Source organism: Melopsittacus undulatus, chromosome 2 (assembly GCF_012275295.1).
Source record: "Melopsittacus undulatus isolate bMelUnd1 chromosome 2, bMelUnd1.mat.Z, whole genome shotgun sequence".
Taxonomy (NCBI): Eukaryota; Metazoa; Chordata; class Aves; order Psittaciformes; family Psittaculidae; genus Melopsittacus; species Melopsittacus undulatus.
The window spans coordinates 20,875,606-20,900,687 of record NC_047528.1 but is presented as its reverse complement, the minus strand read 5'-3'; the positions used below and the strand labels follow the sequence as shown (position 1 = coordinate 20,900,687).

Genomic DNA, 25,082 nt, shown 5'->3' with positions numbered 1-25,082 from the left:
AATCCACAATAAAGTAGACATATAGTAATCTCCAAGACTCAGTCACTTTGACTCCCCAGTTTTAATTGGGCTATTGGCTATTTAGATGTTAAGCACTCCAGGACACCACATTTATACCATCTGCAAAATGTCTAGCACTCTGTTGGGACAACTGCGGAGTAACAAAAATGTTAATGTCCTAAATTCTAATGAGGTAGTTACATAGAGGTCAAATATTATGTAAAAGGAATATATTAAGTCACTCAAGTGCTTTCTGTTTTTAACAAGCCTAATTCAATACAGTCAACATCTTTCTGTTCCTTGCTCTGTGTAATTCAATTAAACACAACGAGCTAATCCTACTTAAACAGATTTTATTGCACTGGCAAATAAGATGATAAAAATTGATTTTTCAAGTAAAGATAACCCAGGACAAACTCCCAAAGAAAGGATGGGATCCTTCTTACTCAGACAGGCCAGGGTTCACCCACCCAGCTACTAACTACAGTTACAGATTCTTTATTGCTCCCTTTTAGTGAAAACTTTTTCCAGCTTCACCAAATTCCTTGGAAGTTATGTATAAAATTTCGTATCTTAAATATTCTGTTCCTTCATGGAAGCAGAATAATTTTTCAGTTTCTGGTGTGTTTAACACTTGCATATATGAACCTTGCACCTATTGTTCTGCAATGAATGCCAAAGTCTTTGTTCTGCTACATTCTTACTAGAAATCTTTGTACAGAACCTGTGGAGAGCAACCAATGAACCCATCAAAGAAAATAATGAAAAATAACAATGACTGATGTGAGGAAATTGTTTTTCTCTGTCCCATTCATGAGCAAAGGCCGTGATACCATTGGAGCCTATTACTCATCACTGCTTTTCACACAACTCCCACTGTGCTGCCAAATCCCTCAAACCCACCAGAAGCCATATACCCTACTTGGGGGCTGCCATCATCAGAAAAGCAATTCCTAACCCTTATTCTGTTTTTTCCATTATTTATTCTATTATTATTTCCATTATAGTTTTATTCTGTATTTTTCCAAATGCAGTATAAAATCAAGTCTGTCAATCAAGCCAGCTGCTTACACAGAGATCAATAATATAAAAAAAAAGATTTACCTGATACTTGGCACACAGCCTAAATATATTTCTCCTCAAGGTCAACATGTAAATAAAGAGATCTTTAATTTTTAATAGACATTTAAAACCTCTTCAAGGGGAGCATTAGAATGCCTTGGGCTATTTCTTATTTATCTTGAAATTTGAAATATTTATGTGGAACTAACAAAATTTTTCTGCATCCAAGGGATGCAAACTTACTGTAATCAGGGGGTTGTTTCAAAACAAGGCCCTGTACCTACCTCAGCACTTCCCAGGGAACCATATTCTTCCATCCCCCAAAACCAAAATTTGCACTATTTTTCACAGCAATGTATGTTAGAAAGCTAATGAAGATAGTGGGGGAAGCCAAGAGATTCCCTACCTTGTGTCTTCCAGGGACTGAAGAAGAGCAGACCATGCTCTATGGGACTACTACAGGGTATCTCCAGAAGTCTCATGTTTGTTGCTGGTTGAGTTGCAAGGCTGGTGGGAGACCCTTCTGGTCTATCTGCACCTCAGGCTTCCCAAGGACACCTGTATTCACTGATGGAAAGTCCTACCTGGTGATGGGGTAGCAGCATTTAGTGTCTTACCTAAACAAACATTGTTGAGTACAAGGTGCCTGAGGGTAGTGCTGTGCATTGGATGGCATTGTCACCTGCAGAGTGAAACACTGAAGGTGCAGCCAGGTGCAGAAACCAAAAGCAGTGGCATGTCTCTAGAGCTGCGTAGCATTCGTTATTGCTCCAAAAGGAGAGGTGAAGAGGTCAGGCAGGACCACTGGGCAGCTTTCCCACCTCTCCCAGCATTACCTTTGCCAATGATGCTGCGACACAGCCCTGTTTCAGCTACAGCTTGGGGCACTCCCAAGCCTGTGCTGCCTACAGGTTGCCACTCACTTGCCTCCCTGTCCCTCCCTGCTTCCAGAGTCAGTGGGTTATCTCCATCAGGCTTAGTACAGCATTACCATGAACCCGTCTGTCTCCAAAGTGCTGGCAGTGATGTGCCACAGTCAGCCATACCAGGCAAATCCAGGCAATGTCTGCACAAATGGGTCCAGACAGGGCATGCACTGCAAAGGAAACAAGCTATGGGGAGAGGATAAAAATCTCTACCAACATTTCAGAAGCAGAGCTCCTCAAACACTCCTTTTTATCACTTTTCCACTTTGCAGTCCCCAGTGGCCAGCTGCTGGGTGAAGATATTCTATATGTATATGTATGTGTGTATATTTATATATGTATATGTTGGGGTGATTTTCTTTTTTTTTTTTCTTGTTCTACTTTTAACTCCTACTCAACTGGAAATGTACAATTAGTATGTCTGGGGCATTTCCTCTGGACACAGCAGGAATAAACATCATTTTTACTAAGCAATTGGTTCTTCACCTGCCATTTTTCTAGCTATGCTTGCACCTGAATTCACTCAAACATCAGCCTTCAGTGTTTCCCCTTAAAACTCTTTTGCAAAGCTCTGCAGCCCCAGGATTCCAGGCAGGAAGAGGAGTTTGCTGCTGCTCCCTTCCTGCCCCTCCAAATGCCCTTGCTCCTGCTGCTCGCTTCCTGCTTCCCGTGTGGGTGGGTTACTCACCCCCATTCCTTGCACTGCAGGACAGAAGATGAGAAAACCATTGTATTGGAGACAGGGTCAGCCAAGCAAGTTCCTGCCGCCTCTTTTTATTGTTTTCCTGATTCTTCTCTCTTTCTCAGGCACATGGTCTTAGGGCACAAGCCCAGAGAACAGAAAGCAGAGAGACCAGCCAGACACGGGAGAAGAGGCACTATCTCAGAGACAGAGGTTATCTAATTACCCCATTTGCAGTGAGGAAGGAACTTGTGAAAGTGGAAGGAGGAGTTTTCACAGAGGAAATCCTGCCATGCGACCTATGCTATCCAGGAACACACAGCTAAAATGTATGGAGTGGGAGGAGGCTGCTATCCTCCACACTGACATCAGCGCTGATTTTCCTCATAAGCTGATGTTTTGTCCGCTCATGCCGGTAACACAGTGCATCACAAATACCAATTTTCTTCCTCCATGGTGCCCCAAGTGATGGCAGTTCCCTGGTGTCCCCGCTAACAGAGGCACAAGAAATGACAAACATCCCTTAGATCCAGCCCTAGATGAGAGGTGGGTTTTGCTGACAGACCTCAAGGGTACAGTGCTGCTAGTGTCTGCCTCTGCAGTCAAGCAACGGAGCACTGAGCACCAAGAAGAGACATGTGAGAAGGAACTGCGTTGACATGTTCTGGTACAGAGATGGAGAGCTTGGATGAAATGATCTTGCTATAGGCCCTGTAGCATATTATGGTAACATCCAGTTACCCAGAAGATGGGGATCAGAAAGATATTCAGCTGCTTCAAGATTTCTATTCCTACAGCACCTTACTTTCTCACTGCCTGTCTTTTAGCACCCACAGCAAATAAGCAGAGGGTCTGCAGAAGTGCCTGCTTCCTTCAGTTCACAAACCCTGCTTTATTCCTTGGGCAGATTGACCATGGTGGGTGTCCTTCAGGTCCCATCGCAGCTGCATGATAGAGTTTGCAAGAAAAGGAGCACTTCCCAATTCTTACTGCCCTTTTACCATAACTAGTAGTCCCTGATTACAATTTTTGTGCATTTCTACTTTAAAAGCAGTTTAGAAAGCCCTAAGTGGCAGCAGAGCTTCTTTCTAATTTTTTTCTTCCAAGTAAACAAAGTGTTTTTTTGTCTTGCAATAAAATGTTTTTGATTCATATTCCTAAACAGACAGGGTTTGATAAGTCCAAAATGGATTTTTTCCAGGATACAGAATGAAAATATTGAGTTGTTCTGACTGCTCTGGTCTCCAGCAGGAGCAAAGAAAAGACTGAACTTGCTCAATAAAGGGAATCTAGCCAAACTGTAATAATGATGAGGGAGGGACAAGTGGCATTTTTCTAAAGACTATTCTTGGGCTAAATTCTACCCCATTTTGCAAATGTTGGGAAAGTAGTACCCCCAAAAGCCAGAAGGTCAGTCTTTCTGAAGTTTGCTGGCTTCTCAGCACCAGGCACAAACAATAGATACATTTCTCCTACACTCATTCTCAGGCAGTTGTGAAAACAAACCATTTTCATCTCAGCCTGAGTGTATTGTTAGCCCAAATTGCTGGTTAGTAGGCGATGGTGAGAAGTGCCAAGCAACTACAACTGCTGCAACGAATTTTGCCTCTAACACAAGAGGTCATTATCATTTGGACAAGTTGGTTACATGACACTGGGTGGCATTTTGTCCATTCCCAGGACAGAAACATTACTCTGGCAAATACAAGCACACACATATCTCAGTTATTTTAATGGGGGAAAAGGTTTTCCTTGTCCATCCTGGATTTTGCAGGACATTACTATGTGCCTTTCCTTGTCTGGAAGATGTGTTTTGTATACCCACCCAAAAGTAACCCCCACTCAGATGTGGAGGCAAACAGACAGGTTACTGGTGACACATCTTTCCCAATGTTGGTAGACACAAAGTGCTGGGATGCCACCAAGTTCTGCAGTGCTGCCCCAGCTCTCATTCAGGGCATCTGTGTGGTACCCCCATTCCAAGCTGATCTGATCGTGCTGAGGTTTTTGCCCCTGTGGTGAAAACCACAGCGTGAGGCAAGTCTGGAGACCCCTCCATACCCAAGCAGAGTACACAACTGACTACCCCAGCATAACCCTTGCTAACGGGACTCCACTTTTCAGCTGTTTGGGCAGGCTGGACTAGCAGAAAGGCATTAGCCCAGTTTCCAGAGCCTGGCCAGAGTTTGGCCACATCAGCCCTCAGCACAAACATTTCTGTTCTGAGTGTACTGTACTAAAGAGGAGGGTTTGGGGTTTTTTTTCTTCCTGATTTATGCCCAGCAAGATTTGCTCTCCAGAATTTGTCACTTTGGGCTGCTATCCTTTAGATGGCACTGTTACCGCTTCCAAAAGGAACTGCCGCCCGCCGCTTTGCAGAGCAGGGCTGAAACTGGGTCAGGGCTATATGCCTGTTACCGGCTAACGGGCCAGAGCGTCAGGAACGACCCAAGCCAGCGGGAGCCGTTCGTGATATTTGCTCTACAAAGTCTTCGTGGTATCATCTTCATGGCACCATTCCAGCTCCTACCAGCCGGTTGTTCACTTGGGAGTGTCCCTCACAGTGCAAGGATTTGTATCGACATGATGAACACCCAACATTAAAAACAAACTTGGTCTGCTCCTCTTCAGAATAAGTTTGAAGTGGTTCCCAAATCCAGCAGCAATAATGAGTGTATATCTGAGAGTCTTAACTAATCCATTTGTTAATTAAATAATAATTAAAAGCCACACTGTCCACAGGCACTGCAATCATTACTTTGAATAATTAGCTAAACGCTTATGTCAGAACCACTGATTTAATACTGTTTTATCCACTGCCTCAGTAATCACCTGCTTTGACTGCATAGGCTTTTCCCCCAAGACAGTGAATTGGTTTAGCTGGCATTTAATGGGTCTGTAGTAAGTTCTGCTTCATGTTGTGCACTCCTTGATGCCTATTACATGAATTTCACTATTAAGAGCATTTTTAAGTGAAAGAGATGATTCCAGGATACCATTCCACAGTGGTCTGGAACAGCCTGAAAACAAATCCAACAAAACTCAAAAAAAAAAAAATTTCATGTAACCTTAAGGTTGCTACAGCAAATGCTTAAATTTGGAAAGAACTCAAACTGCTGGTGAGGGCCAACACTCTTTATCATATATTGACCCTCTCCTTCTTCAGCTAAGCATGCCTACTGGGTCACTTGCATTGGTGCTTTCCTCAACTTTGGAAGGAAAACATAAACAGTGTGAGCAAGACAAGAGAGCTGTGGGCATGGGGGACTCCTACCTCTGTGTAAAACACTGGTCCTTGGGAAGATTTTAACACAGAAGAAGCATTGCTGTCTGGAAATGCATTTTTCAACAGAATTCAGCTCTAATTCAGAGAAAAATCCATGTTTTGGACATTATTTTGGTGTGGTGAAATGATATATATATATATACATATATATATATATACATATATATATACTAAATTAAACTATGGATGACTATCAGCCTAAAAAAGCTCCCTATCACCACAGTAGGATTAGGCCCTCTGCTAAGCGGAGTATAACAGACAGTTGGACAAATCAACCCCATAGCTGTCTGGAATAAAGCTCCACCTTTTTCCTGAACAAGCATTATTCCCTCGCCAAACTGCAGCACTACCCAGACCTCAACCATTTTGCCTTCAGGCTTTTCAGAAACAAACACACACAATTAGTATTATTTTTATAATGGGAAAAGATTCTTTTTCCATGCTGCCCTAACTCAGGGCCAGCCAATGCAATTTTGCTCAAGCTTTCAAATGGTTATGCCATCTCAGAGAATGTCTACAGAATGTGTTTGTGAATGATACTCAAAAACTTGGAAGCTTGTGTTTATGTTGCAAGAAAACAGACTGTCCAATTACTGAATTGCTTGAGTAGTCCCAGATCATCCCACTACATGCAGGCTCTCAACTTAAGCATTGAGTTTAAAAGTGTAGCAGCTTTAGGCCTCCCTGGAGGCCTCACTCAATATAGACAAGTACCTCAAGCGGAAATTCACATCTTTGGTGCTGTAAATAGGGTGATGGAAGCACTCACCTGCCTCTATTCACTAAAAATGGAGCCTACAGCAACCACACTCTTTATGTAGGTACCACATTCTCAGTTCCCAGTGGGTGACTTCTGGGCTGTCACTGATTGTGCAGCTTATCACCCAGGGAAGCCAGGATTGTCTTTGCCTGGCAGAGGTCCGTGTTACACAAGTGTCTTGTGCTGCACTGAATGGCTATATGCACATATATACACTTCAGGGCAACCAGGCCAGCTCAGAAGGGACTGACCCTCAGCCTGAACACAGGTAAGCAAGTCCAGTAGTGGACCTGAGAAAAATCTACATCTAGTCCTACTCAAGCTTGAAGCTGCTTAAATTTACCTCCATGCACTCAAGAGGAGTATTACTGCTGGCCTGGTAGTTGATAGGAGCTGGGAACATGAGGCACAGCTATGCCGAACCAGGACTTGGAGAGGACACTATTAAATAAAGTCCCCGGAGGTGTTCAGCTTAGGAGGCATTCTCAGGTCAGATCTAACATGCCCCAACAGGATGAGAGTCTCGTCTGCAGCAGCTGTTCTCATTTAAAACATACCCAGAGGAGACAGAAGAGATATGCCCAAGCTTTCAGAATTCCTCCAGCAAATTGTAACGAGGCATGAGATGAAAAATCTCTCCCCAGTGGACAATGCATAGACAAAGCTGAGCAGACACTGCTTTGCCCTTTTTTGTTTTCCTCTGCTTTAATCAAGGACACTCCACAGTCAGCTCAAAAAAAAAAAAAAAAAGGAAAGAAAAATGCCCATCAAGCCCAGAAATGTCAAGAGTGAAGAAAAACAGAGGGGAAAAATCCCCTGGGAATGTATTTAAAATACTTAGTATGTTTTAAAAATTCCCTGTTTTTTCAGCTCAGTGAAGCTCCCCCTGGCAAGATCAGCTCCTACACAGGGAAAATTGTGAGCTATGGTCATTTTCTCACAGCAACGTTTGTCACTAATATAAAAAACCCTAAAAGATGAATAAAGTATTTCAAATTTTGTAAAGACTGAATCTGTGTTTTGGTTTTTGTTTTTCTTTCTCCCTCTTAATACTGAAAGTTTACACTTCTCTCTTCCAAAAGTAGACCAACGGGCAATCAAAAATATCCAAACCGTGGTTCCTTCTGCTGGTGGTTGTATGCCTGTTTTAAAAAGCAGCTGGGACACCAGCTTAACCTGGGATGGTACAAAAAGCACAGGCATCAGGTCTTGTCCTCAGAGCCTAGCTAGATCACTAAACAGCTTTTGAAACAAGCAGTGCCTACAGATCCTTCCTTATATCTCTGGTTTAGTGAATAAATAAGCTTCTGTAATTATTAACCACATTTTATTTATGTTTTCTATATCTGCGGAATGGAATCTCCTAAATGCTGAGATAATGTTATTCTAACCTCTTCAGGACTGACACCTCAGTAAAAGGAACACTGCCTGGTCTGTGGTGAACAGGAAGAGCAAGTAAGTACTGTGAGAAAGCAAATCTTTTCTTTCATCCAGCTCCTTTAGTTGATTAAATGCATGGACTGCTTTTGCCTTTGCTCACAAGTACCAATGTCTCAGCTACACTTTCCTTTCCAACTGTAGCAGCCAGGGAGTGGGACTCCTAAGTTTTTGCATCTGCTTCATTCCTGTAAACATCCTGAACCCCTCTGTGCTTGTGACAAATGTTGGAGTCACCATTCTTCCTCTTCCAAGCTCCTGACCTTTGATTTTAAATATATGGCATCAAATTAGAATACAGTCCTCATAACACCTGTTGCAAAGAAATAACATCTTCTTTGTTCCAATGACAAATTTTCAATTACTGTGGAATAAATTTGGGCAACTGACTGATATAAAGGCAAAGAACCTTTGTAAAGTAGGTAAAGTGCCCCTTGCACTTACCTGCCTGGAAAAGTGCTGTGTTGTTATAGCAAAGACGTCAAAGCCACAGCTGGCCCTTCGAAGTTCATCTCGAATAATGCTTAACTGTCGGGACTGCTCATCACACTTTTCCTTCAACCTCTGAATGAACTGCTTTTCAGCATCTCGACTCTCTCCTGGTTTGGGAGAGAATCCATTCTTTGGGGTCGTTGGCCTTTGCTTGGGATGTCCTAGAGAGTAAAAACAAAAGACCATCAGAGTCACCTCCTTCATATGTATAGACATGACCCTTATGTGTTTCTGAGGCCTTTGGGCTCAACCTTACAAAAGAGAGAAAAGGTCTGTAACATTCACACAGATACGTAATGACTTTCCAAAAAAGCAAGAGCACAGTGAAATACATTACCCTTGGGGCCAAAGATCAAAGCTTTGTAACAGTCATCTTGCCTCAGGATCTGAGCCTGAAGGTCTGCTAGGAGCTGAGAAGGGCTCTCCTAAGTGTCTTACTGACAGCTCAGACTGTTAGAGGAAGGCTTCCTCTCACCTGTGTTAGAAATCTACAAGAACAGAAGTCTGCATCTTGATGTGTGACACTGCTCTTGAATGACAGTGAAAGAAATGGGCACTTCCAGGTTGAGATTCACTTTATCCTATGGTAGATATGGAAAACAATTGGATGACATTTACACTCTATATATTTCTTCGGCCACCTGAACACCAAGCTTGGTGACTTGGCAGAGGTGCCAGATTTTCTTTGCCTTTGCAGATTTCCTTTTGCCTCCAAATGGGACAGTGTGGGGCTAGAGCTGTCCTTCTCTGAATGCAAACACAGCATTGGTTGCTTGCTATTAGGATATCACTTTTTTTTTGTCACCAATAGTGCACTGTACCTTGCCAGTTCCCCTTTCTCTCCCCTATACAACACTTGTAAAGTTGCAGTACAAAACAGATACATACAGAAATGCCGCCAGGTACCACATAAGGCTGATTGATTACCCCACTGGCTCTGCGTGGCTGCTCTCTCTGCACCATAGGTTACACAAAGATTGCTATATGGTTTGCCTGCAGAAATGGGTCCAGACAGACTTTGGCTCCTCTGACATGCTCCAAGTTGGCTTGAAGCAGCTCTGATCCTGTATGAATATGTGAAACCGCTAGTGTAGCTTGTGTTTACCACATCAGCTCAAATACAGTGTCATTATTCACATGGATGGCACAAAAACTAAAATTTACTCATGGAAAGCCACCTCAGGAAAGTGAGGTTCATATCCTGCTTCATTTCTCTGGATAAACTGTTATGAGGATGAAGCAAGAAGGCGAAATGTTCTGGTAGTGTGTGGTTGCTCAAGCCACTGCTTGGACAATCTTTTTTTTTTTTCTGTATCTTAGGTTTCTGTGCTCTCTCCTCTGCGAACATAGTCAGCTGGGCAACACCTTTGCTGAGCTTACTGATTCTTTTTACTAGCCTCAGTTCTCAGCTGATGCTGTTTAGCTCATTTCCAAGTACGGGCCAAGAATCTCTGGTTCTTTTCCTCAGCTCCCCCCACTAGTCTCAGGCTTTTAGCTTAGGAACTGGAAGAAGGATAAAATAGTAAGACACTTGTTCCCATGTGTTAATAGAGATGGTGGACATTGGTCTGGCTACAGATGAAAAATGAATGTTTCTGTGTTAGCAAAAAGGGTTGGATATGCAAAAATGTGAAAAAAAAAAGAAAAAGGCTATCTTGTTTTTTTTGTGTTATAATATACAGGTCCTGAAAAACAGTGCAGAAACAATGTCTCAGCAATGAATGTAACTCTTCTGCCATGGATACTACCTATCCCTTTCCCAAAAAAGACAGAAGGATCCTTCCACAGAGATGGATATGATGGTATGAGTTTGAGCCAATTTGTGAAGTAGAGCATTGTTTCAGAGGTAATTTTGTCAGATGGACCTTTGATACTTTAGATCTTTATGACTATGGCATGGGTGTGCAAATGGATCCTTAAGGAAATTTTACTAGTTCAGGCAGGGAAGCAGTATGGCTTTGCCAGAGCAATACACCAGGAGCATATTCCTACTTGCTCAGATCCCAAGCTTGTGTGAAGCCACTGGGAGTGTATCTTCTAATTTGCCCGACTATGTTCTGGCTCCAGGCTAAGCTCCAGCAGAGATGCTCCCTCATGTTTCCAGGAATCTCATACTGCAACTGCAAATAGCCACAAGTGCAAAACAGCCTCTGAAACTCTTTGTGCCCATGACTTGGGTTTACAAAGAGGAATACCAGCTTTTGCAAAACTAACTTCATGATGTTGCAAGACCTGAATAATACAATACGGGATATTAGAGAGGACTTTCTTGTTAAGAAAGTTCAACCAGCACAGCTATTGCTCTATCCATTTTCAGCTCAGTTAAAGCCAGTACACCTTTATGTGAAGGAACAATGGTTTCTTACAGATTCTTTCATTTGTGTAAAGGGGCTCTTAACTGGATAGTAGGTATTACCACAGAATAAGAAATTCAGTAAAGCAAGAGCCATAAATTTCTCTCTTTCTAGTATAAAAGTCTTGGGTTGTTAAGAAAGCATGGTGAGATTGCAAGAGAAAGCATAGGGAGAAGGGGGTGTAGGCTCTTGAAATAAAGTTTTAATTAAAACAGAAACCTTTCAGGTTGTTTTTCCTTATGTCTTTCTAGCTTTCCTGTGCACTGAAACATTTGAAGTGTACATCTCTATGCTGTCCTTGGTAGTATTATAAGCTGTCCTTGTAAATTAAACTGTTCTATTCTCCTCAGGGATAAATCTGAATTTCTTGGTTCATTTGTGTCTGAAAAGCAGCTTACTAAGCTTATTCTGCCATTGATGTCTCTCTTCTGTTGCTTTGCACAAAACAGGGTATATATTAATGATGTTGGCCCTGATCCCGAATGTCCTTTTTGCTGATGGTGGGACCAGAGGGGCAGACCTAGCACACACTGAAATCACTGAACACCTTTGATCCTCTTCAAAACTCCCAGGCCTTTTTTATCTACCAGAGTGTTTGAACTAAAGAGAAATAACAAGTGTATACTCCTAATTAACACTGTCCATGAGGATTTGGGTGGGAATGCAATTTATTTGCCTTTTAACTGTCCAATTTCTGACATTTTGGTAGGGAAAGTGAAATTACTTTGACAGGATTGATAACAAGCAACCTGTAGAGTGACAGATGTCACCATCCTAAAATGGAGTGGAAGGAGAGCACCTGTATCTAGGTATTCCTGCTCCTATACACAGATTTCAGGAATGGTATTGAATCAATAGATAAAATTAAGACCCTTACAAGACTCTGCATCTCTTGCAAGGAGGACTGATCCATATTCTAAAGATCAGATTCAAGGCTAATAAAAATTTGTATGATAGTAAAAACCCAGCACTGATTAAAAGGAACTGCATGTGAGGAGGTCAGTAACAGAGGGAAAACAACCTGGAAACAGCACTCCAGAATTTTAGAACCACACGTAGCTGTGGTGAAGTTACCTGTGCACACATGCTCTCCTACCACAAAGCGTATATACTGTATGAGTTTGTGATCCTGATGGAGGAAATCCTATGCTACTGCCCCTGGTCCCTGCTGCACTCACTCCTTGTCTGTTCAATGACTGCTTTGATTACTTTTTGAAATATTAAATGGGTGAAAAATTGTCTGTCTTTATCACCTTGTTATTGCTGTTGTTATTTCAAAGAATGCTAAAGGCTACTCTAAAAAAAATAAATGAAGATGAGATTTATTTTCCTATTTGGTCTTTACAGAGACAAACAATTTTAGGCTGCCAAAATTTCAGACAACCAAGCTTAAGAAACCCTAAATCAATCTGACAGAGAGAGGGTAGGTACTCAACCTCTCATGAGAAAGAGGAAACCTTTGAGGTCTCAGAAATTGGATATGCCAAAAATTTAAGCCTTGAAAATCGTGAAGTCACCCATGGAAATGAGTGCCTCCTGAAGACAATACAAATACACAGTACAAATATGTCTGTTTCATTTTGCTTTCTAATTCTAGTGGAAGCATATCAGCTGTGCTGTTACATGTTGCTACAGCCACAATCAGTGCTGATGCTTAAATTGGACTCCCACCATTATAAACCCTGATGAGTTGCTTGTCTGGCACTCTCCACAACAAATTTTAATTTGTATCTTTCTTGGTGATCTTACCACATGCAAAATAGATTGAACATAATAAAATTCAGAGGACAGTATTAAGTTCATCTTTTTAACCTCATATCTATATAAGGAGAAGAATTTTAAGTCCTGTTGGTGCCTGGAAAGTTTAAATTTAACCTTTCACTCTCTTGATTTTGTTGCTTGGGAAGGAGAAGAATAGGGTTTGGAATTAATAAGCATGAAGATACTCTTGATGCAAGTTATAGGAGCTAAAGAGCTGCTTTACATGTTTTGCACTTCACCATCAAATGAAGAAATAAGGGCTTTTCCCCCCCATAATCAAATACCATAGAGCTGTAGAGATGACAGTTAAAGTATTTGAGTCTGAAAAACTAGGTAGCAGAACAGAAGAAAACTGCAAGCACAATGAAATCAATTGGACCATGCCCACTCATTTAAAAATTGTTTAGGTCAGCCAAAAGACAGCCTTACAGAAGCCTTTAGGTATCTTATATATTTGTTAATGTACACTTTGCAGATATAAATAGAAATAAGTTCTCTTCATTTGAGTAACTAAACAAAGGTATTTGGTAATGCTAAAACTGTGTGTTTGTGCTCAGTATTGAGGGGTAAGTTGACAATGCTCCAGTAGCATTCTGAAGGTTATTTCTATAGATAATACTTTTTCCAGTTATACATATAAATAGCCCAAGGAATTTAGTGCCTCTACCCAATAGTAAAATATGATTCTGAGTAATATCCTATCACTCCAGGTAATTGTCTGAGGTTTGTTTTATTTCACTGTATCTGTTCTCTTTTTCTATAAGAAATTTGTAAAGATGAAAAAAGTTCCTGTGCCCTTAAACACGTAATAGCAACAAATCTTTGTTTTGAAGGCAAGATGATTGCACAGTTGCTACAAAGAAAACAAAAGTCTATTCAGCTCATGAATTGGCATGATAAAGCCTGCTGTACTCACAGTGAGCTTAATGAACCTTGGACACAATCAATCTTCACTTAACCATAGTAGGTCTCAAAATTTAGTATGTTAACAGGAGCTGCAAAGTCAACAAGTTTAAATCTTGCTTGAAACAGTGCTTTTAGGTTCATAAATACCTGGTGAATGGAGCTTGGTGGCTGTTACTGCTGATTTCTTAGGGGATGAAACAGCTGGTCTGTTAGCATCCTGATCCTTTTGTACTTCTTTCTTCAGACCTGTTTTAGAAAAAAATTAAGGTAGAAAGAAATCAGTTTTATAATTCTGTTTGCAATTGTACAGAACTATGACACTAACATACACACCAGAATGGCAAAATAGAATTATTTCAGCAATACACATCCTGGGCTTCGTGCAGACTAGATTCTACACAGCACTATGTTGGATGACAACCTGCTGCTTCTGCAAGCATGACTGCATGCATGTGGCTGAGCTGACATACACAGCACAAAAGAAGGTCAGAAGAAGGTCTTACACACTCACTTGGTTCTCCAGCCATCTGCATAGTGACAAATGCCATTAAAGCACGAAGAGCTACATAGTAGTCCATCCTATCTGTTCTGAGCTCTGTGTTCCCTTTACCTTTCTGTGCATCCTCATCCTGGGCTGGAGGAGAAGCTGAATGGGACTGCACAAAGATAACTTATAGGGAGATCAAAATCTTCAGGAACACTTGCTGGATGACTGGCTTTCTGTTCTCTCCAAAGCCTCAGCTAGTCACAGTTGCAGTCTTAGACTTATTTTTGATGCACCATTCACCTTCACCTTGTCTGCATGAGGACTTGCAACCAGTGAGCTGTGGACACAGCATTCTCCACAAGCCACAAGCCAAGCTTCATATTCTCTAGCACTGTCTCTCAGCATTCAGAGTACCTTCCAGCTTGAAGAGTGCCTTTGTGAGGAGCACGTGCACATACACAAGCTCTGAGGCCAACTATTTGAGGGAGGATGGCACAGGAGACAGTCTAAGAACCTCTTTGACTCCCTTCCACTGTTCTTAGGCAAATCGCACCATCAGTCATCAGGGATTGGAAAGATTGCATTCTTGATAACTTTCCTTTGGTCCATCTCAATTTTCTCTGCTGTTTATAAATTTGACATGTTGAGGATACAGCTCTTATTTGTGATTAACACTTTTCACAGTGTTGTGACTGAGGATATAAATTTCCTGTGTCTGCCACCTACTACACTGTTTTACTGAAAAGCAGGACAGAAAATAAGTTTATGGTGCCATTTCATTACTAAGGAGCAAGTGAAAGCAGCCTGAGAGGGGAGCTCTGAAACAAAACCAGAGCTTGTCTAAGAAAGTAGAATTTATAGAGTTATAAATTCAAGCATTACTCTTTTCATGGCAAGGAGGTCTTATTTTTAATGTGGTTTTCAAAAAAATTATGATGTACAAATGTGCCATATACCCAGCTCCTCCATGAATTTTGCTGTGCAAATGTTGAACAGACAATGGTAGGGAAAGTGAGTTTTCCTTATCCTTTCAGTGGTAACAATAGGCATATAAATACTTTTGTTTTGAGGCATTTTCAGTGAGGAATATCTGGGGAATTACTTCTGACTCTTAGCCTTAAGCACAAAATGAGGAACAATTCCCCAGTTAGAGCTCAGTTAAAGAAAACAGAGCAAAGAAGCAAAGAAGGCAGCAATCACCACCATTCTGTAGAGGGCAAAGTGAGGTCTGCAGAGAGCAGTGAGACTTGCATGCGGGTGCAGATGTTGCCACCTGGGAGAGGTGGCTGTGTGGGGACATGAGCTCTGGAAAGTGGGACATCAGCAGAGCAAAGGTGCAAATAGATACTTTGGCAAAGACAGAAGAGTAGGACTAATAACAAGGGCAGAAAATGAGGATAACTGCTCTTCTTCAGTTTACAAGATTAGGAGAGCTCCTGAGGTCTGGTAAGGGCAGCAATGCAGCAGCTGGGGAAGTGAGGAAGGGTTGTGTAGCAAGGGAAAAGCAATGTACAGTACAACCCTTCTGGGAAGGGGCTGGAAAGAATTGCATGTGGAGCTAGTGGTTATTCAGCTTCTCCTTCATATGTAGAAAGGTCCTGGTGGTCTCTCTGTGGCCTTTCTTAGCAGAGAGGGATTTAGGAAGCATGCAACAGGAAAAAGAGAAGACAGTCCACAGGAGCAAACCATTATTGTTCTGCTAAGGTTGTCACCCACAGGGATACCTTAAGGGAAGAGCCACCCCTGGCATCAGACCTCAAATAAAAGCTTGTTCCAAATGTTCTTTTAAAAGGTGGGTTTATTCTTTCCCTTTTGAAGCAGCAACTGTTTTGGTTGGTTAAAAGAGAAACATTCAGAGAACATGCTGATTTCTAGAGAAATTCCTGTAGGGAAAATTAATTTTTAAATGAGAGGAGTTTGGGCTCCGAATTTGTCATTTCACAGAATTCTAGAATTTTAGGTTTAAAAAGACCTGTAGGGGAGCACTGACATGATGATCAGCATAATGCTGTACCACAGGGTATGCACAGCAGGAGATTATGTAGTTCAATCTTTTCTACCTTGGGGTGTACTAGGAGTAACTCAAAGGTTATAATGTACATACAAATTTTGATGCTCCACTGTAACTCAGGAAACAAGGCAGACATTTCAGTTGCTATTACAACAGAATGTGTCAAATAATACTTTGACTGTCACATGCATTTTGTAATGTTAAAAGATGTTGTGCATACAATCATAAAAAATGTAAAATGAGATTAAGAAAGGAAATTAGGCACCACGGGTGTATATTTCTTGAATCTGCAAACTGTAAAAGCAGCAAACTACTAACTTTCATATGAGTTTACATTCTATCTAAAGTTACAAATCTCCCAATGTTTCCTCTCTTTTAAAAACTGTACTTGCATACAGTAATGGATATTTCAGGCCGTAAGATAGCTGTGAGCATCAATAACTGCTCTTATTTCTACTAGTGTGGTTACAGCAATTTCTTTAGAAAATGCATCCAAATGCACAGTTCTGTAACCAAATACACATAGCCTACTTCAAACCAAACAGAAGGAGCAAAGTCAAAATCAGGAGAAATACAAGGCAAAACACTCCAGACATGTTAAATCCATCACTTGGAGAAACAGCAGAAAAATGAAACCACTTCTTCATTCCCCCATCATTGCTGAATGTTAGCCTAAGAACCAGAGCTAAAGATGCCTTATCTGAAGCATCTTCTCAAGAGCTGCTGCAGAATGAGCACTTGTATTTGCCTGTACCTTTCTGAGTGTTTAAAAGGCAGGACAGCGGGGTAGGCTTCAATGTAGTTTCACACTTCAGACTGAAAACATGCTAACAAATTACGCATTGAGTATTTACTCCAAAACAAATCCCAATATGCTGTAGACATCATTAACAATTCAGTGGGACTGGCTGCATTCAGTTGGATTCCAGCTGTTCTCAAGTGTATTTTCCAAGTTAACGAATGCAGTCTGCAAGTTTAAATAAACCCAAGGAAGTGTTTTCTGTCACTCACAGATACAAAGAACCACTTTGAGCTTTTTTCTGCCTTTCCCCTTGATATACACAACTAGTCATGTTCTTGGTGAGTAATGACACATTCATGCACACATTGTTTGAGACAAGATGAGCAAAAATGAAAATATGGATTCTGTAGAGTAAGAACAGTCTAATTCTCTCTAAAGACTCTCCACTGCCTGTGATCTGTAAGACAAAGAAAGACTTTGAATAAATAAGTAGATGTAGAAGAAATACCATGTATTTGTTGAAGTAGAAACTGCTAACTCTTGTGCTTTTCCCTTTGTGATTATTTTAAATTCAAAGTCAATCTGATAAGAAAAAAAGAAGGACAAGGACTATTCCATTGACTCATCTCAAAGTGATTGTTTTCTTTCTATGTTAAAAAGGACAGTCTCTCTATCTGGTGTTAAAAAAAAAACAAACAAAGGCAAAAATAAACCTGACAAAACATTCATTGGACTGAATAAAAAAATCTCAGGGCAATTCAGAACATCCAACGTTAGATGCAGAGTTAAAACAACATTTTCATGACAGTTCACATGTATCCCATGGCATTTTATTGTTGCTTCCTCACACAGTTGTGCTACAGCATGTTTTAGAGTGATTCCCAGGACAGAGTAGTACTACACACCCTTATGTTCAGTACAGGAACAACCTGAGTGTAGCCCACTGCATATTCACTATTATTTCAAAGAAAAACATTTACAAAGGCTAATGAAGTGGTTGGAGGATCTTCTCCCTTCATCCCTGCAAGAGCATAGGTGCTTGCTTTTCCTCTCTCAGCTGACCTTAGTTCATCCCTCTGCCTCTGAAGTAGTGTCTGGATTTTGCAAAAGCTGATTAAAAGAAGTACATTTTACATTGTAAACTTGCTATCGAGAGCTGTAATAACACGGACTTCATTTTTTATCTTGAGTGATTGCATTTAACAGCCTTTCCTGTTACTTATGATCTACTGGTACATGTAAAAGCACCAGAATTGACTGGGTTAGTTTTTTGAACAATGCTTTCATTGTCTTTAATTTAATGGGCCAAGTAGAAAAAAGCTGCACAAATGAATTCCTCATTGCTATTGTCATTGTGCTCAAATGAGGAGATTTCTAACGGGGAAAAACAGCCACTTATATATGAGGTAAGCATTCAATAAGAATAACAACCAAGCTGAGATAAGTATGCTGTAACACACACCCCTTAAACCCCACAACACATAGTAGAAAATATAAAATCCTTTAGATCTCTAATTTCATAGACCATTGGGTGTCCAGTCCATCCTGGGGGACAGAGCTAAGGTCTGAAACAAGCAACAACCTGATGCTCAGGAATTCGGATGAGGACTGCAGGCACAAACAAGGGAGTCTAGAGAAGCCTTAGTATGCTGCAGATAAACCAAAGTTTCAAGACAGGAGGGTTTAGAGATACCAAGCTGAATTTTCAGTGGGTTTCTATGTTGTGAGAGAAGGATGTGGCTGAACAAAACCAGAGATGAGACCATAGAGGAAGGTATATTACTTGAACAGAATAAAATTATGCAGAGCTGGTCAGATGTAAACCACTTCTCAAATCCTTAAATATAATGATTGAACCATACTTTCTTTTCTCTTCCTGAACTGCATGCAAGTTCTGTTGACTTTGTGGGAGCCATGCATTCAGCTCCCCAGCACAGACTTATCTTTTAGCTAGATGTTTTGGGTCATGAGTCACTCCTCCTGAATGTGGAAGAGTCCACAGCACTATAAAACAACACACACTGGTTGCTGTGCCTGTGGTGGCATATTTATTCACCTGTGGGCCTAAGATGCTTTAGCACACAGAATTACACAGTCATCAGCTTTGTCAGAAGGACTTCTGAAGTCCTCTGATCCAGCCTCATGCCCAAAGCAGGTTGCACTAGAGCAGGTTGGAGAGGGCTTTGTCCAGCTAAGTTATAGGTATCTGTAGCAATGGAGGATTCACCTCCACTCTAGGCAATCAGCTGTAGTGTTGACTGCTTTCAGAGGTGCTCAGGTGATGACCATCCTCACAGGTGGTTAAACATTGAGAATTTCCTATTTTCCAGCTTATGCTTGGTGTCACTTGCCATGTCACTGTGCACCTCTGAGAAGTGTCTCGCTTTGTTCTCTCACTACCTTCCAATTAGATAACCGAACACTGCAATAAGATCTCCCTTTGCCTTCTCTGAGGAAACCCGGATCTCCCAGTCTCCTCTCCTAACCTGTTCTGTTGTGTGCTCCAGCTCCTTGACCATCTTGGTGGCCCTCTACTACTCTAATTCCAGTATGCTACACTGTTCTTGACCTAGGATTCCCCAAAATGAACACAGTTATGAGTAGCCACATGTGTATAAGGGTAGTACCACTGTTTCTGCAGGCCACACTTTCACTAGTGCAGCCCAGTATGCAGCTAGTCTTTCTTGCTGCAAGGGCACATTGTAGATCAAGGTTCAACTTGCTGTCTAGGAAGTTGTCTTTTCAGAAGTGGATCTTAGCTGCAAAGTTCCCAGTGGAAAGCTGCTTTCACCTTTAAACAAAGTGTAAAATAATAATAGATATGGTAAATATTACTTAGGTTATTACTGTATTTCTCAGGGCAAGTAATAAGATTAAGTGAAATGAAAGGACCTGACTCACTTTTTCTAGTCAAGTATGCTATTTTTTTATTTTTTTGTATGTTGACAGGCATGTAAACATGAAAGTGGTCTAATAACAAACTAAAAGGGGCTGTGCAGCACACTGAAACCTGATCAAGTGCACTCTTTTCATAGACTAATTGAAAGGCAACCAGTTCATGTCTTCAAAACAATCTGAATGACAACAATCTTCCACTGCTATTGTCCCATGCCAGAATTATTTTAATCATCATTGCACAGGAGCAGCTATAGGAGTCCATTTTCATTAGTCAAACATGTCCTATTCCCTGTAGTCCAATTTATTTGTCAAGCACTTTCCTGTGAAGTATCAGGAATATAATCTCTCTTGAGCAGTCTTCTCTTTTTTTAATAATGAGAATTTACAGCACAAGTGATCTTCTCAGGTAACTGTGGAGAGTATTGCTAAAGACTGGCTACGTGACCAAGGACATGGAGACAGCGACATGTTGCAGCTGATTCAACTCTCGGATGGAAAAATACAAGGGAACAAAGTACATGAAGCCTGACATGAACCGAGGATGAAGAAAACTGTGGGCAAAGAAGCAAAAGTAGCAGTGCAAGCAAGATCAAAGGAAACCGGGATGTGCTAAGACACAATAGTGAACTGTTAGCAAGTTTTGGAGACCAGGTTCTCATCCGCTTAATGTAACCAATTGTATCTTAGTTGCTGTGTGCTACACTGAACATGTATCCACTAATACAGCAAGCTATTGATTATGTATCCAATCTTAATACAGCCAGTTATTGTTTATGTATCAAAGTATAAAACACTGAGCCATTGTAAGCAGACACAGGCATTCTTAGCCAACGAATGATTGTTACTACGCTACAGGCAGTAGAAAAAAGGTATATAAACACTGTAAACCCTGGCAATAAATGAGACTTTTAAAGCACTGCTCTTGTCTCCCAGCACTCTGCGACAGGTAACAACTAGCACATGAAAGATGTAATGTGATTTTTGTTGGTTATTTCCCCCTCATTAATATAGGTAGATATGCTCCTTTGTGAACTAATTTACTATTCAAGCATGGTTAAAATTATGTGCATCTCTGAAATACAAACTTAATTCTTACATCACCTGGTAATCCACTCTTTCACAAATATTATTAATATTGAAGTCACTGCCATTCTTTTTGTAAGATACTTTTTCCTCCTTTTACTGCTGTAAAATATGCTATATACAACACATAGTGTCTGTGTATTTTAGCTGTAACTGTGGACTACACTAAGCACTTTAGTAATTGCAATGTCTTGCACAGGAGCTTGGACAGATGCAGTATGTGTTTATATGCACATATGAAACATCAAGCCCCATAGCAACTACCACTAGGTGATTGCTAGGAGTATTGTACATAGAATACCTATCGTATCATTCTACAAATACACAGAACATACAGAAAGAATCGTTGTGGTTTCCCTACTTTTCAAAAGCTTTCTTACATGGCTGATTTAAGCTCTGTCATTGGGGCAGCCTGGCCTTCTCACTTTGACTGAATGAAACTGGTGACTCCTTCAAATGCAAAATTTGCCCCTAAGTTCATGTTACTGATTCACTTTTTCTTATGGGAAAATGTGTCCCACTTTCAAGATAGTGTTGGTTTGTGTTGTCCTTTCTGTACAGGATCTTACCCCCATGCACAAGGAGGGGTATGCAGTATGAAGATACATAGCTAAAAGCTTCCATCCATGGTGGAAACCACCTCTGTCATCTTGGCCACAGACTTTGTGCAGTCTCCTGCCCTGGGGCAAAAAAGGAACAGGAAATTATAGGGATGCTGGGGATGGACTTTTCATTAGGGACTGTAGTGATAGAACAAGGGCTAATGAGTTAAAACTTAAACAGGGGAAATTTAGATTGGATATAAGGAAGAAATTCTCTACTGTAAGGGTGGTGAGGCACTGGAATGGGTTGCCCAAGGAAGTTGTGAATGCTCCATCCCTGGCAGTATTCAAGGACAGAGCCTTGGGTGACACAGTTTAGGGTGAGGTTTCTCTGCCCATGGCAGGGGGGTTGGAACTAGATGATCTTAATGTCCTTTCCAACCCTAACTGTTCTATGATTCTATGAAATTGTGGTGGTTTAGTTCCTTCCAACCATGACTCCATGGTGAGACTGGGCCACTGCCAGTTCAAGCCGTGTAAAAACTGGGCTGAGATGGAGGATAAACATGGTACGTCAACCACCCCTTTGCAGATGTTTTCCTCATGATCCAGCTGTGAATAAGAGGTAAGCAACAAGCAGTCTCACCAGGCTGAAGCCATCATTTCCAGGAAGGGGCTGTAAGATGAGCCACTTCTTCCCAGGCTACCCTGGCAACCTGGAGCTGGATATCTTAATACACATTAAAAACCTGGTAATGCTGCTAACCAGGAACACGATGAAACATGGTAATGATAAATCCATGCTCACCTAAGACCTCCTGAGATGTATTGTTGACACTCTGTTGTTAAACATTCCTTTATCCAGCACATAAACTCAAGCACTGGGAAGGTTGTTCTCTACATCCATGCAAGAAAATCTTGCATCTGGATCTCTTTTAGCTGCATTCACTTTGAGAACAAAGACTACCTTCAATACAAGGGCATTCAAAATCATCACTGGATATAAAATAATCCCTATGATTCCTGAAAGAACGTCTTAAGTGATCTTTTTTGTTGTTCCGTCTTACTACATCATGGTTGTTCTCTTGTTTGGATTGTCTGTGCAAGCAATTATCATTATGTGATAGTTTGGAAGAAAATTAGAGTTTTATTCATTCCACTGTTTTCAAGACATTTCATCCCTTCACTCCAGAGCACTGGTGAAGGTGCTGCTGTTGCAGTGATGAGGTTGGCTGCCTTCCCAAGCATGACATTCATCGTCTTTATTGCATGTCAGTGTCAGTGACCCAAGGAGGGTGCGTGTGATGGATTAATTTTTAGCATATCTTCAAACATATTTGAAACATTGATTTTACCTCTCTCCTGCTCTGTGATGTCCAGCAATGATGACAGAGCTGCCCAGTATGGACTTGTAGCTTCTGTCAGTGATTGTTCTTTCCATTTTACAATGGCACTAAACATAGTCCTTTTACAGTGACTGTACAGGCAGACTTTTAACCTTTACATCCTCTATCTGCTGAAGGACATTCTTTTGGGGACTGGCCTTTTCAGCACACCCACGAACTTTTTCTGCCATTCTGACACAATGGTAAAGAGTTTTTGTTAGATGCCTTTGTTTGCCTGTGATTGGAAAGACCAAAGCAATATGAACACTTTGCTGCCCTTTCCCCATTTGCTTCATTTGATCTGTAGCATCTTCCTCCCAATTTAATAGAGTTCAGTTTTTAAAAAGATGGGTTTGTGCTTCACCATTTAAAAGATGTGCAAAACTGTCCAAAATATACCAAACCAGAAGATTTTATATTCTATACGTCTCCCTATCATATTAGGATATACAGATGGCATTCATATATTATTGCAAGAGAGGCAGTATGAGACTTATTAAAACCCCTTGTCTTTATCACTGCTTTGATTTATTTCCGCTTTTGCTTCCAACAGATACTGAGCATTATGAGGAACCATAATTTAAAAAAAGTCATGATTTGACCACAGATACATCTGCTGGTACCTGGGCTCATATAAAAATTAAATCAGAGCATTGAACTAACATAGTTTTTTTTTGCTTCTATTGGTTGTATATAGCAGCAACTTCCTAAACTTGCCTGTTCAGGATCTGCTTCTGACTGTTTGCATAACAGAGCCAGGTACCCCTACTTTACATGTTTAGTTTCCTTCCAGAATAAAGCAGGCAAGTTTTAGTTCACCTGTCTGAGTCTCCCTATCAAGACTAGACTATAAGTTCAGTGAGGTGGTGGAAATAGGCTTCATACACTGCTACATCCTGTCTTTGCTGGTACAAACAGAGGTGCCTTGCTGGGAGGAGGCTGAGCAGGTGACTGGAGCCCCTCAGAGTGGTAGATAGTAATTTCAACTCTTTTCCAGTTCTGATGGATCTAACATGCTGTAGCAGCATCCCTCCTGTCTCTCTGCTACTCTGGCTTGCATAAGCAAGCATGTGAGTAAATCACATCCCTGGTGTGGAAAGTCCATGGTGGGCTGCCTGATTGAAACCTGTTTTGCACTTCACTGTGACAAAGATTAGGAAACATGAGCAGAGTCAGACTAACAGCCTTGTAATGAAAAGAACAAATCTGACTGCTCTTCAGTGTAAGCCTGAACACAGCACTTCCTGCATCAGGCATACCTATGTGTACCCATGCACCCACAGACAGAAAGACTGAACACCACACTCTACACAGCCTAGCGGGAAGTAAATCCAATCCAGAAGCTATACTGCTTTGTCTCCAACAGGCCTATAAACTCAGACACAGTATGACATTAACTGCACTTTACAGCTCCTCACCTACAAGCTCACTTTTGGCCAACTTGAATCATGGACAAAGAGTTTTCCTTTGTGTGCACTTACAGAAGCAGACATTGTCACTGGAGGGTCATACAAAGACAATAACAAATGCTCTGAAGTAAACTACACTAAGTGATGGAACAGAAAATATCCATTGACAACCTCAGGACAATGAGCAAATTAAGGTTATTTAGCAGGAAGAAAGTTGGAAAACTTCTCAGAATTCTTTATGGCCTTTTATTGTTCAGCTTTGTCCCCAGAGGTAGCAAAATCCAGCGAAAATTTGTCTTTTATTTAAAAAAATAAATAATTTTATAGATTAAAATTCCAAATTAAAAGTTCACTTTAGCTATCTGCCAGCCTCTGTAATTATTTTTCCCTTCAGCAATTATGCCCTGATGTAATGGCAAACACTCTTTCTGTATACCTACTGCCCGATCACTATTTGTTTTGCATTAAGTTGTGATTTCTGCCCTTCTGTGTGGGTCTGAGATTTGGAGCATGTGGAAAATCAGAGGTGACAGCCTGAACCATTCCATTAGTCTTGCCTATGAGAGATCTTGTGCTCCACATTAGCATGATTTGACACTGTCCCACATGACATCCTTGTCTCTAAATTGGAGAGTCATCAATTTGATAGGTGGACCACTCGCTGGATAAAGAACTGGCTGGATGGTCGCACGCAAAGAGTTGTGGTCAACGGTTCAATGTCCGGCTGGAGATCAGTAACGAGTGGTGTCCCTCAGGGATTGGTGTTGGGACCAGTCTTGTTTAATATCTTTGTCGCTGACATGGACAATGGAATTGAGTGTGCCCTCAGCAAGTTTGCCGATGACACCAAGCTGTGTGG

The 25,082-nt window shown here is 41.1% G+C and overlaps 1 protein-coding gene across 1 annotated transcript in view; it reads right to left on the bottom strand.

Annotated features, from left to right (window-relative positions):
* Positions 1-25,082, bottom strand: part of MTUS2 (microtubule associated scaffold protein 2) — a 184,963-nt gene that overhangs the window by 45,404 nt on the left and 114,477 nt on the right. The window contains exons 5-6 of the mRNA XM_005149779.3: positions 13,814-13,912; positions 8,598-8,806 (exon numbers count right to left, since the gene is read on the bottom strand). Of these exons, the coding sequence (XP_005149836.2) occupies positions 8,598-8,806; positions 13,814-13,912 (308 nt within the window). The remainder of the gene's footprint in view (positions 1-8,597; positions 8,807-13,813; positions 13,913-25,082) is intronic.